This window comes from Vespa velutina, chromosome 10 (genome assembly GCF_912470025.1).
Source record: "Vespa velutina chromosome 10, iVesVel2.1, whole genome shotgun sequence".
Classification (NCBI taxonomy): domain Eukaryota; kingdom Metazoa; phylum Arthropoda; class Insecta; order Hymenoptera; family Vespidae; genus Vespa; species Vespa velutina.
In genome coordinates, this window is record NC_062197.1 from 5,143,510 (window position 1) to 5,158,509 (window position 15,000).

The 15,000-nt window shown below is 28.7% G+C and overlaps 1 protein-coding gene and 1 long non-coding RNA gene across 19 annotated transcripts in view; one reads left to right on the forward strand and one right to left on the reverse strand.

The window, feature by feature from the left end:
* Positions 1–15,000, reverse strand: part of LOC124952291 (whirlin) — an 85,039-nt gene that overhangs the window by 35,049 nt on the left and 34,990 nt on the right. For 11 of the 18 annotated variants that reach the window (XM_047501900.1, XM_047501898.1, XM_047501899.1 and 8 more), the window contains 4 exons: positions 14,793–14,941; positions 2,622–2,945; positions 1,438–1,670; positions 95–398 (listed from right to left, as the gene is read on the reverse strand). In XM_047501900.1, coding sequence (XP_047357856.1) covers positions 95–398; positions 1,438–1,670; positions 2,622–2,945; positions 14,793–14,941 — 1,010 coding nt within the window. The remainder of the gene's footprint in view (positions 1–94; positions 399–1,437; positions 1,671–2,621; positions 2,946–14,792; positions 14,942–15,000) is intronic. The other 7 variants (XM_047501907.1, XM_047501908.1, XM_047501902.1 and 4 more) reach the window with 4 other exon arrangements.
* LOC124952295 lies at positions 1,359–3,020 on the forward strand. The gene is made up of 2 exons (XR_007101858.1): positions 1,359–1,546; positions 2,573–3,020. It is a non-coding gene; the product is annotated as an uncharacterized LOC124952295 (long non-coding RNA).

The following is a 15,000-nucleotide window of genomic DNA, read 5'->3' on the forward strand; positions in this document are numbered from 1 at the left end:
TTTGTCTTCGTCTTTTTTTTTCTTTTCTTTTCTTTTTTTTTTTTTTCGTTGTTGTTCTCTTTCTTTTGTTTCGTTAACGATTTAAGAAACTCACCCTGGCCATGGCGATGCGTGGTCTGTAAACTAAATTATCGAAAGCAGCTCTATCCTTGCTATCAACGAGTTCTCTGAGTTCCGTTAGAAGCGTCAATTTTTCATGGGTATTCAAAAGATCGGCAAGATTCGCAACCAGCTCCTCGACCGTCAGCCTTCGCGTTCTATAATCGGCGAGAAGTTGGGAGAGCTCGGCCCTTTCACTTCTCGCTAGTACAACCCTTGCCTTTTCTTCAACCATGGCTGCTGTAGCCGCAGAAACCGTGTGAATTCCACCACGATGTCTCCATTCGTTCGTACTGCTTCTTGAAAAACGTTTTAATCTTAAAATTATTTTATTACGTTTCGATATTTAATATAAAATTTATATCATTAAATTAGATCTTTATTAAACCCAATTTGTTTTTCTTTTCTACTTTTTTCCTTTCTTGTTCTTTTTCTTTCTTTTTTTTTTTTTTTTTTTTTTTTTTTTTTTTTATTTAATTTGAATTTCTTTTTTCCCTTTTTTTCTTTGTTCTTTTCTTTTTTTTTTGTTTTTTTTTTGTTTCTTCTTCTTTTGTAACGCGATTCAAAGTCTGACATTAATATGCTTAAGTATTTTTTATAAGACATTTTATATTTGTTCCGTCGGAGAAATTAATAAATTAATTTTTAATTAATTATTCCTAGAAAGGATATAATATTTATTTAATTTATAAGTTTTACTTACTATTAATATAGTATAGTTATATTAATATAAGTTATATTGTGATTAAATAATAATTATGTATCTCTATAAATCATACTCCTCGGTAATAAGTTATGTTATAATTAAATGTAACTATACTATAGTACTAAGTTAGACTATAACTATATTGTCTTGAGAATGAGCTATAATATTACAAATATTACATCATATAATTTTCTTTATGTACATTTTTTTATAGACATAAAATTGGGTTATCGTTGGTATTACGTGAGCGTTCATTTATCGATCTTTCCTTTATTTCATTTATACAATAAACCAATAAAAATCATTGCCTCGAATAAATATTGAAGAACGTATAAATAAATCATGCGAACGATTATAAAGACTTCTCAAGGAAATCATAAAAATTTTATATTTTATTAAATAATTCAAAGAAATATTATTTTAATATTCATTGATATATTTAGAAAGAAAGAATGAGATATTTATTTCTTCAGAAGTATTTACGTATTACAATATATTATATATACGTATTAAAAACGTATGTATATAAAAATATCGTTGTTAAACACTTGATTAAATTTCTTTCATTTTTCATAACTAAGCTAACGAAATATATGAATTTATATATGAATTTATATATGAATTTTTCTTACGCAGGACTAGGCGGCCGATGATTTCCAGGACTTTCGAGAATGAGAGGATCGTGTTCAGGATATCTCGAAGTTGGCATCACAATTGGTTGGCTGGTGGTACACGAATGAGGTACCTTTCCTACGTCTCGTATCAATAAACTCATTCTCTTGTTTGTTTTTAATATCTGTACTGCCTCATCGTGTGTGGCTTCCTCGAAATTTTGTCCATTGACCTCTATAATCTGATCTCCGACCTATCCATGAAAATTAATAAACAGAAAATTCTCAGAATATATTACATAAACAGGTATCCGTGAAATTTTCGCATAAAATGTATACGTCGTATTCGTTTCTTTTTTTCTTTTTTTTTTTTTTTTTTTTCCTTTCGTTACTATCGGCTATTCTCAGAACAAAATCCCGATAACCCACGCGAGTTTTTTTTATATACGAAGCATACATTTGAGATGTTATTCTACATAAAAAGAAAGAAAGAAAGAAAGAAAGAAAAAAAAAAAAAGGGAAGTATATTCATATTGGCTATAACGAAATTCGATATCAACTAAAATCGATGGAGCTCCGTGAACAAGCAACTTAATATTTATAACCGCTCGTATATCAGCATAGCAAATCCCCTAACAATACTTCAGAAACAATCTCGGATGATTTTTCAATATAACCATATCTCGAATTTAAATGATAAAATTTATTGAATATTTCCACATAATTTCTGTCATACCTTTGGATTATATTTTAAATATCTATTGAAAAAAGAATTCTTCTGATAGAAATTAAATGATATATAAAAATTAAATAATATCTAATTATATACATATAATGTATAATATACTAATACATATATAATATATATACATATTATAATAGTAAAATACTAATATTACTATAATAGTAATATATACATATATAATGGTAAAATATATTTAATATAATATGTATATTTATAATTATAATGTTACTATATTAACAATATAAAATCATTTAAAATATAATCATTTATAAAATAATATATAATAATTATTATATAACATAGTAATATAAGTATATTAGACTTATAATAATAATAATAATATATATATATATATCTACATAATATAGCAATATATATATATATTTTATTTTTATAATATATATAATCTAGTAGAAAAAAGGAAGAAGTGATAAAATATAAAAATAGCAGAGTTACTCGCCAGAAGTCCAGCACGATCGGCGACACTATCCTTGTCTACTCCAGTGACATATATTCCAAGGCCATATTCGAGACCACCTCTGATCATAAGACCAAGAGATTGGCCTGGTTCGATGCATAGTTCGACCTTTCGCGTTCGTGGTCCATATCGGGAATCTCGGGAGGAATAAAAAGGTGGCGGAGAAGCTGGTCTTCCTTGACGGTCCATCCAACTGCAGGATTGTTGACGACCCGAAGATGGCCAAACAGGATGACCAACTCTGCAACGGGGATCTAATGCCGGTCCACGTACCGTCATACTCAAAGTCCTACAGGATTTCAGCATCTATTTCGAAGAAAACATTTTGTTCTTTATTTATTGAAAAAAAAAAAAAAGAAATAAAGAAATGTCTGCAATGAACGTTAACAATTTTTATGATTTTTAACAAGAAAAAAGAAATATACGAATTTATAAACCTTCACGAAGTAATACTAGAATGTGCACGATTGAAAATGGAACGAAATTCGTCTTACGAATTTATTATAGTTAAAAAAAAAATAAATAAATAAATAAATAAAAAAAAGAAAAAAGTCGAAAAAAGGAAGAAAAGAATTGAAAGAATTGGAAGTAATTGAGGAACAAAATTGTTCGTATTCGTACGTGAGATTTATTTTCGAAATAGAATCATATTTGAAAAATAGAAGAGAGAGAGAGAGAGAGAGAGAGAGAGGAGAAAAAAAAAAGGAAAAACCCGAACAGAAAATGATTGAAAATGTTTTCGAAGGAAGAAAAATCATAGAAGTCAATAGCATACCCGATAGAATTGTTTCGTTATTTTCGAATTTTCTTTCCTTGAATTAACATCAGCTAACATGAATAAAACATACGTTAAATTTACAGATCTTTAAAATCCTTAATCGAGATTACCGATAAAGCTGAGATAAGCTTACCGAGATTACAGTTAAGAATTAATCTAAGATTAAATTTTATTACGTCGTACGAAACGATGCTGTGTATTGGAACGATCTTGAAGGAAAAAGAAACAAAAAAAAAGTTAAAAAAAAAAGGAAGAAAGAAAGAAAATAATTATACGATAATTAATGATTAATAGTTCATTCTGTTCGAAAATATTTCTATAAGAAATGAAATACGAAGATAGTACACTCTCCCTTCGTGGAAGGAATGTATGTAACTATGAAATATTCTTAGATCTGGGACATCCTTCAGTCCGGTGAGGATATCTAAGCTCCCAGGACGATTCGAAGATTATGGTTGAGATAGTCCAACGTTTACTGTTGAAATCCACCGGGAATATATATATATATATATATATATATATATATATCCCTTTCGTAGAGAAAAATGTACAAGACTTTTCTTTCTTCTACGATGTATTCCTTTATTACTATACGTAGGTACTTTAGTAAGTATTGTATAAGTATTTTATATACCGTTTGCTCCGTTATATCGAAAAGATTAAATCCCATATATAGAGGATCATTCAAAAGTTCCTAGGTACATCAAAACTTCCTAAATGATATTAAACATCAAATTATCCTTTTTCGTGACCCCTTTTAGATCTTGTACTTAGATATATCGTTATTTTGTTCTTTTTTTTTTTTTTTTTTTACAAGTTAAATATTGTTTGATTGGATAAAAAAAAAAAAAGGGAATAGAAAAAGAAAATGAAAAGCAAAAAGATATTAACCTAAAGGATTTAGGAAAAGAAAAAGATGTAATAATCGTTTTTAAAAATTAATTATTATTTAGAATCCCCATAGGAAATTTAGATCAATATCCTGTATAATAATTGTATTAAGTATATACGTAATCTAAGTTAATAAATATTTAAATTTAAGATCTTAAGAAAAAATTAAGATTTGTTTTTCGAGCGACTTTTCATGAATTAAACAATTCTAGAGAATTAGAAAAGAAAATTAGATAGTAGCAGAAGTAGCAGCAGCAATAATAGTACTAATAGCAGCAGCAGTAGCAGTAACAGTAATAGTAATAGTAGTAGTAGTAGTAGTAGTAGTAGTAATAGTAGTAGTAGTAGTAGTAGTAGTAGTAGTAGTAGTAGTAATATTTACATGTTATCTCCACACGAACATACAATGGACGCATTGTATCCGTTGTATCGAAAGCGTTGAAGATGGAGGTGAGAGTGGGTTTTAAGAAAGCTCGAGCTTTTCATTAGGAAAGAATTCTTTTCGAAAGGAAGAGGCAAAAGGATATTCGAAAAGAAAGAAGAAAAAAAGAATGAAAAATAACGAAAGAAAGATAGAGACGACTGGGAGCCATTGTATTGAATGAAATCGGTAGCAAAAGAGCCCTTTTACCGAGCGTTCGAACGTGATTTTCTCAAAGACGAAAAAGAGAGAAAGATAAAGAGAGAGAGAGAGAGAGAGAGAGAGAGAGAGAGAGAGAAATAGAGAATAATACTTTCGAATAAGGATAGAATTTGCCTTGGTAGTAAGGTCAGTAAAGAGAGGGGAGATAGTGCGTTTGTCGACGGTGACGGCAGCACACGAACGAGCCGGCAAGAGGATATCGATCTTCTCGCAGCCCGTGACGTCACATCCTGCCTATCCTTGACCCAGCGAGCTTGATCGAGCTCAGATCCGAGTCCTCCTTTAGGATCTCCGAGGAGAGGAAAGATGATTTTCTCTTATATGCAAATAGATGTAACGTGAAAATAAAAAAGAAAAAAAAGTAATGGAAAATTTAGAGGATAATGACCTATTATTTGTTCCTTTTTTTTTCTTCTTCTTCTTCTTCTTCTTCTTCTTTTTAAATCGATAAAATATAATATATGTATGTGTATATGCACGTATATATATATATATGTACAAAAGATTTTTATTTAAATAAATATATATATATATATAGGGTGGTGGTTTTAAGTAAAACCATCTAAATATCTTCTCGGCTTATTGCTATGCAAAAAAAATATATTTTACGTAATATGAATGTTGACAAAGGATCAATGTCATTGTATCAAAGTAATAAATCTCTTCTGCAAATGATTATGTTTGATATTTTTCTTTGTTTGCTTCCTAATCAGGAATTCTCATATATTCTCATATATTGTACATTGATCCTATAACAAAAGACTTTGATCAGAAATAGTAGGTCTTATTAAATTCGTAATTAAAATGTTTGACGCAAAGAGAAAATCATGAGTCAGATTGTGATAGATACGAGTAAGGGAGGGGAGAGAGAGACGAGGGAAAAAAATAGTAGAAAGAATGGATTATATATTAATCGATGCGATAAATCTTACTAAAAAAAAAAAAAAAAAAAAAAGATGGAATAGGAATGGGCGGATCAAAGATCATTTATGTTAACCACAGAGCGCCATAAAACGTAAAGGTGGAATGGTTCTATGTGCCAACGGTTAGTATATATGCTCTCATTATTGCGAAATACGTCGACTTTATCGAAACGATCGGAAATAAATAAAAGGCATTGCCTGGTTTGTTAAAAAAAAAAGAAAAAAAAAAAAAAAAAAAAAAAAAGAAAATAAAAAAATAAAAAAAGAGAAACCGTTCTTCCTCTTTTGCATATAATATTTACTTTTCTTTCTTTTTCCTTTGATCTCGACGTTTCGTTTTCCTTTTTCTTTCTTTTTTTTTTTTTTTTTTCAAGAATCTTTTTATACTCTTCTTTTTATAAAATTATGACGCTGTTTATATATATGTGTGTGTGTGTGTGCGTGTATGTGTGTGTACAATCTTAATGTATAGTATAATGTATATAGAAAAAAAATTCATTAAGGATATATAAATAATGTATAGGAAGTGGTTATCGTAACCATAATTATGATTTTTTAAGGCAGTTGTCACAACACAATCCGAAAAATGAATAGTCACGTAGAAAAATTTAATAGTTTCTAATCGGCGATAAGTCACAATAATAATAATGATAATAATAATAATAATAATAATAATAATAATAATAATAATAATAATAATTGGCAAAACAATTTTCGATTATTTTTTTCGATAAAATCAGCAAGATCATTTTGACATTTTTAAACGGGACCATCGTGTTTTTTCTTCCTTTCTTTTTTCCTTCTTCTTTTTTTTCTTATTTTACTTTTTTTTTTTTTTTTTTAATTATAATATTAGAGAACAGCAAAATAAATTCAACGAGTAAATGTAATGTTACTTTTAAATTACATTACAACTCGTAATTAACAATTTTGAATTTGTTCAAGCATAATATATACTGCGAATGAATTTTCTTTTTCTAAAAGAAAATTTTCATTTAATGAAAAAAAGAAAGATATAACGTATTGAAAATATATTTGTTTAATTATTATAAAAATGTTTAATAAAAATATTTAATCCTTTATCCTAAAGAATTTAAGAATACAAAAAGATTGTAATACCGTTGCATCATAGTCGTCGTTTGATCAACAAGATCATAACGAACTCGGTTGAATTTCAATTTTAACGAGTTTCTGAATGAACAAGATCTACGGTACGAAAATTAGCTTGGCTAATTCCAGAAATCGTCGAGGGCGAGTTTCATCCGGGTAAAATCATGAATAATAAAGACTGGCAATGGAGATAAATATTCAACGGAGCCATGCCAAAAGACATCGAGAAATCCGTTGAATAATGATAGTAAACCGCATTATATATTACTGGTAATCCATTATAAACGATAAATTTTTCTTACGAATAAGAAGAATGATCTTAAATCGAGCGTAAAGAGAAAAGGAAAAAGAGAGAGAGAAAGAGAAAGAGAGAGAGAGAGAGAGAGAGAGAGAGAGAGAGAGAGAGAGAGAGAAGAAAAAGAAGAGAAAAGAAAAAAAGCTTATGAAAAAAAGAATAAGGAATCGTGTTAAATCGATCGATAAATATAATGGTAGTACGTTGAGAGAAACGATTCATAAAGAAAGTAAAAACGATGGGGGATGGCCTTTATGAATTCAAATAAAGAGGAAACGATCGATTTCCTGGCTAAGCTTTACGTCATAAAGGAAAATGCTCGTGATCGTGTTATAAATTTGGACTTCCGTATGATCGATTTCTCTTAGGATCGAAATCGCGTGTCGGGTATGACCTTAAGCGGATATATAAATTATTCAAAAGATTCCATTATAAAGAAGTAGATACATTGTCCGAACTATCATTACTGGGTCATTCGAAAATTCGATTATTATCTCGTATATAACGTATACATACTTATTCGTATTTACGTATCCTTCGTAAAGAATAATTTATATATATATATATAAATTATTATCATATATATATACATATATATGAACGAATCCAACTACTTATTACCACCGTTGTCAGACAGGCATCATTTGACAGAGTTAACGATGATATCTTACAAAAAAATGATAATAATTCACGACCGACTTTAATAAGACGACGTCATAATTATACGATCATAATGATGCTTAATCATCGTCTCCAATATAATAAACCACGTTATATTAATAGAAATTATATTCTTTCTAACATTTTTAATATTTCTTTTTCTCGACGTATTAATGAATGAAAAGATGACGACTCCATTATCTTTCTTATTTCATTTATTTATTTATTTATTTATTTATTTATTCATTTATTTTTTTTATATTATTATTATCTTGTGTTTATCGATCTCTATAATAATATCGACGATTTAATGTAAACCCTTCTATGTAACTGCGTTAGAATTTATGAGACATTTATGATACGGCTTCATGCATGCATGATATCAAATATTTGATATGAATACGATAAAAACGTATTTACGTTTGTAAAGAGTAGATTCAACTACTTCGATACAAAGCTATCTTCTGTTCTGTTTTATATATATATATATATATATATATATATATATATATATATATATCCTGTAACTATACAGATCTATAAATCTTCTTTTTAGAAATGAAGAAATGAAGTATCGTAAATTCAGTTTTACGAAAAAAAGAAAAAAATTTAACGACTACAACAATGAAATATATAAACAAGGAAAAATTAAGCGTGACGATTAATTAAAATAATTCACGTAATTAAATGAAAAAAAATTTATTCAACTAAAGCTAAAAGTCATTTTCGATATCGCGTGCGAATAAACGTAGTAGCATCAAATTTCGAGCTTTTCATACATACATACACGGTGCATATGCATATGCTCATACACGTAAAAGTAATCCTTGTTTAGATTCTGTTTTGATTTAATCGATTATAAATATGATAATGAATTCATTTTCATATAATAATGAATTTAATTCGATTAGAATTAAAACTCGATTATACGATGAAGAAACATTTAAAATCGTAAAATATAAATAAATCATATAGTTTTGTATTCTTAACTTTTCTGTATTACTTTGTAAATGAAAATAATTTAGAAATACAAAGATGTAGATCTAAAAAAGAAAAAGGAAAGGAAAACATGAAAATTAATTTTTAAAATACTTTTTTTTTCAAATATCATAAAGGATCGAAGTAATTTCAACTCGTACTTCTTTGATTCCTAGTATTATAAATGATATTTCAATAATAATTATCTCTCAAAGCATAACAATGAATTGACTACTTGTTCCAAATCAAATCTAAATATATAGATACATACACATGTACTTATGTAATTTAATATTACGTAGTAGTGATACGTAAACTATCAATCTATTAATGAATTTTTATAGACAGATATAATTAACATACTTTATCAGTTTTACTTTTAAAAAGAGAAGTCAAACTGATTTATTAAAGCTTGCGTTTATAAAATTATAATACATCAATGAATTTATTATAATCTATATATATATATATATATATATATATAGATCTTTATTCAATTATGTAAAAAATATTATAAAAATATTATACTTATTATAAAAAACAAAGGATTAAATATAAATTAATTGCTAATATATTTATCTAAAAAAGTAAACATAACTGCAATTAATTAAACACACGTTGTTAACAATTTACATAAGCCAACACTGATCTATTTGATCTATGATTTTATGACAACAGACGAGTATGATAAATACAGATTGTAAAAAATATTTTCAACAGCTTAATAACTGCCATATCTAATATAATATTTCTCTTTTAAAGAAAAGAATTTCAAAAAAGAAAAATAAAAAGGAAAAAAAAAAGGAAAAAAAAAAATAAATAAAAAAAAGATCCTTGAAAATATCGTACATTGAAGTATTTAAATGCAAGGAAAAATTAATATTGCCAATATTTCTTTCTAAATAAAAAAAAAAAAAAAAGAAAAAAAAAAAGCAGTGATTGTACTTAATCAAAATACAAGATGTGTCCATTTAATTGCAATTTACATAAAACTGATCTATGACTTCTTGATGAAAAGAGAAAAAAAGAAAAGAAAGAAGAAAAGAAGAAACAAAATATCAAGTAAGATTACTGATTGTAAAGAATATCTTTGTCGGTATTATCAAGACGGTAGCCTCGGCACAACACCCTTTAACAATAAGGGAAAATAAATGGCAGTGCTTTGGCGAAGAAGGGCGCCTGAAAGACTGGCGCCAGGATGTCGCGAAGAAGTTTCAACGGAAGAAGAAAGAAGAGGATGAAGAAAGCAAAAAAAAAAAAAAAAAGAAAGAAAGAAAGAAAGAAAAAACATGAGGGTGGACAGTGGATGGTGGATGGTGGATGGTAGATGGTGAATGGTGTACAGTGGATGGTGGTGTTAGTCAAGGGAGGATGATTGACTGAGAAGAAGGATGAGAGGGGGGGGGGAGAAAAGAAAGGGATAAAGTAAAATGACGACGAAAGATAGAGGACGACGCTCGTTTACTCGTCTCTACAAGGGTTTCCTTATGCGTATCGGCCTATATTCCTTCTTATATTTCCTTCTCCTTCCAGGATTCGTCTCGACCCATGCTATCTTGAAACGTCTACGAGCCATTATGGAATAACTGGCTGCCGTTACCACCGTTACTCTTAACGACAAGCCGAGCAATTTAATCCTCTATTTCCTTCCGTGTCTTCCTCCTTGTCGTTTACCGTCCCGATCGATAAACTCGGATAGAAAAACAAAGAAAAAAAAATAGAGAGAGAGAGAGAGAGAGAGAGAGAGAGAGAGAGAAACAGTAACGTGTGAACAAGATCGAGCCAGTCGTTTTCAATGCAACGATATGACATAACCATACCCGACACAACTACGATTCTTTTATCTACATTTTATACATATGTATATATAATTTTATATATATATATATATATGTATAAAATGGAAGATGATAAGAAAGGGAGATCATTTTGTATGTTTACGTTAGCGATCTATGCGTTTATAAACTTAGCGTTTTTTTTTTTTTTATTATTATTATTGTTATTATTATTATTATTCTTTTTTCTCTTGATCATACTGTGTATCACTCGTATATTATTTATTTATTTATTTGCCATAAGGGAAAGAGAACGGAGTAATATCATTGAGAAATTTTCTGATCAACGAGCAGATCTCTAATATTACTTGACTTCTTTTTTTTATTTCTATGATCTATTAAATTCAGTTTCTTGCTTAATGATTTTGATTTGGATATAATTCCGGAGGATTGGAAAAATGATCGTAATGATCTTATTCTTAATCTTTTTTCTGTTAATGACATACGTATATATATATATATATATATGTCTGTATTTTTTATTCTTCTTTAATTTTTGAATGAATTTGATATGAATATTATTATGAATTATGTGTTTTTATTTATTTAATTATTTATTTATTTATTTATTTATAATAATAATTATTATTATTATGATTATTATTATTTCGAAACAGTCATGGCTATAAATTAACTCGCTTCTAATACGTTCTTACGATGGATTAATTTTATCGTGAAATGAATGAATCAATATCTTAGATCTATAGCTTCGAGCTTCGAATATTACCACGTTAAGATAATTAATGATTAACTATCTTTCTTCGCTCGTGCGGTGGTCGTCGCTAACGCCTATCTCTTTGACGTAAACCACGAAGGACGAGGTTTTATCCTCTTTTACGATCGATACAAACAGAAGCAAATAAATTTCTATAGATACAAAAAGATAGTCTTTTTACTTAGACTATTGCATTATAAGCTATTAAATCCCATTAAAAATTAGAATTTTTCAATCGTCTTTTATCATTAATCGAGCCGATCAATGAAATTCTGTTCTAATGATTGCTGACCCTTTAAAAAGATTTCATAAATGTCTGCATTTTTACGAGTTTTAAGAAGATACATTGAAAAGCGTTTCTCGAAAAAAAAAAAAAAATTTTAAACTAATTTTATAATTCTAATGACTATGTAAATATAATTTTGTAATACAAATAATTAACATCATTCGTGATGTTAAGATAATAAATTGGAAACGTTAGTTTAAACTCGTCGCAGAAAGAAAGAAGATGAGAAAAGGAAAAAAGGAAAGAGAAGAAAAAAACGAAACGGAACAATAAGAAGTTCGAGAAAAAGAGGGAAAGAAAGGAACTCTAATGGTCTGTAAAAAAGAAAGAAAAGAAAAAAAAAAAAAGAAAAAAGAAAAATATCGATCGAATAAATAACAAGCTTTAGTAACTTGTCCGTTGCAAAAGTGCAGTTTCTTTTTAAGAAAAGTTTGATAACAAATCTTACTCGTATATTCTCTTTATAATTTGAATATAAATATATATATATATATATCCTTCGTCTCGAGAACGAGACGTCTTGGAATACATAATCATTTTGTTATAGTTCGAGTACTCACAATAATCACGATATTAAAAATAATGAAATGGAAAAAAGAGAAAGTGTCATTGTAGCACAAAAGAAAACGATAGAATTGTTAGATCGAATCGACGGAAAATAATCGATCTCGACGATTTCTCCTAATGTAGAAAGTCGAAACATAGAATAGAACTTTGAATATAGTCATTGAAAATGCAAAATAACGAGATGTGAAAAAAGAATACGAGGGAAGTATCGCAAAAATGAAGAAAAATTATTTTGATCTATTATTGGATTCCTCGTAAAAGTAATAAAAATACTTCCGTTTCTTTTTAATTCGCACGAATGCACTGATAATAACTTGCATCTCCCTCCTAAAAAAAAAAAAAATAATATATATATATATATATATATAACTAAATATAAAAAAATCTATCGAACAAAGAATAAGAAGCGTTAAAAGATAATTTTTATTCGAAGATGCAAAGAAAAATATGTGTTTCTAATTCCAAAAAAAAAAAAAAAAAAAAAAAAGAAAAAAGAAAAGAAAAAGAAAAAAAAGAGAAGAAAAGAAAAAAAATATTAATTCCTAATTTAATTAATTAATTTCTTATTTATGATAGATCTCTTAAGATAAAAAAAAAAAAAAAAAGAAAAAAAAAAAACTATTATTCAATTAATTTCTAATTTAGAAAAAGTTTCTAAGTTTATCGTGTCGATATAATAATTATGATAGAGAGAGAGAGAGAGGGAGAGAGAGAGAGAGAGAGAAAGTTTAAAATACAAAAGAATAGTAGCCAGGCAAAGAGGTAGGATCAACGTAGCGAAATACAACGTAGGATTAGAAGTAGCATTAGGAGGATTTAGCGCATATCCAAGAAGTATACCACCGTTAGCTCTTTTTGGTAAATCCGAAGCTAACGCCTCGTGCTCTTTTTATATCAAGGGAATAGTAGTCCCACTGATATCCTGATGGGCCATTGTCGAGAATCTTTTGTCTAAAAACTAAGCTAGCTACTATGGAAAGTATGATGACGAGTTGTTATCGGAAGGTACAGTGATAGCTATCGCATACTTGTACCGTAACGTTTTACAGTTAGGCGAGAGATTAGACGAATGGGCATAGCTCTGAGCTATGTACGTTTCTTTCGATCTTCGTCAGCTATACGTCTCTCCCTTTCGATCTTCCTAAGTAGATATTATTCACCCTCTTTCCATATGTACATAGATACATAGGTATCCATCTATCTATTTATCTATTATCGATTTGATCCACCCATCCAAGGACGACTCGTTATCTTTAATATTTAATCTTTTCCTTACCTACTCTTCTTCATCTTAATAATCAATTATCAATTTTAGCTAAGTTTTTTATTTTTTTTGTTTTTTTGTTTTTCTTCAACGAGAAATATACAATCTATCCCATCGACTCCGATCGATCGATCGATCGATCTAACTCGTTCGATCGTAGATGGTACATCGTAGATGATTATTATGGATTATTATCTAAATAACACCCAAGTCGATAATAATTCTACGTCAATGAAGAATCGATCGGGTCGATTAAGAAATTATCAATGAAAGAATTAATGTCGAGATAATTTTTTTTTATCTTATATAAGTAAGTAAGTAAGTATTATCTATGCTTTACTCGATATTTTCGATCGATACGAATCTTATTCGATGACACTTATCGATCGATAAAACTTTCTAAGGTCGATCATAAATATCTGGTCGATGATTTCTCGCGTATGAGTTAATTTACAGTCGACTTTTAATTGGATCGTGTTCTTAATCGAACAAGAATCAATGAATTTTGATGTAACAACGAATAACTTATATGATCGATTTATAAAATTTTCAATATCAAATAAATAAATAAACGATGAAATATTTATTTAATTTATATATTCAAGAAAATTCATTTATACAACTATAATATATGATCGTTAATGTAACGTTGAATAAAACAAGATTCGACATATAATTAATGTGCCAATCCGAAAAATACACTAAATGATAGGTAACTTTCCATATGTAGATAACAAGCTATCTTGTAACATATGAACTTGCATAATGCATATACGAACGATGGACAAATCATTCGCGATAACGAGACGTCGAGAGAGTTAAAACCATTTCAGTGCTTCCAAGCTTGGCTATACCTACATATATTTTTTTATCCGCAAGGTCATCGATCATATTTCATACGTAGAAAACTGCAAGCTCGACCTGAGTCGGCTAATGGACAATATTTTTCAGGCTTTCCAATGATACATTCTTATGTATAGATACACGTATACATATATATATATATATATATATATATATATATATATATATATATAAGTTGGAAATATTTGTAAATGAGTTAGAAAATGTTTAGGCAAAATATTTCGAAAAAAGTTCGATGATGATAAATATGATGTTAATGATGATGATGATGATGATGATAATTTTTAAGACGAAGAGAAATATGAGATTAATGAAGTAAACGTTGAACAAGAAAATGAACTCACTTTGAGAGCCTCCTCGTGGGTCACCGCATGGAAGGGTGTGCCATTCACCTCTAAAATGGTGTCCCCTGGCCTGAGTCCAGCTCGCTCGGCCACTGAACCTTCTTCCACTCTCGAGATGTAGACACCCACCCCTGAGAACAATTCGCAGACTTTCCATCAGGCTAAAAAGTTGCCAAGCAACTGTTCCGCTAACCGTGCGTGCTTAAAT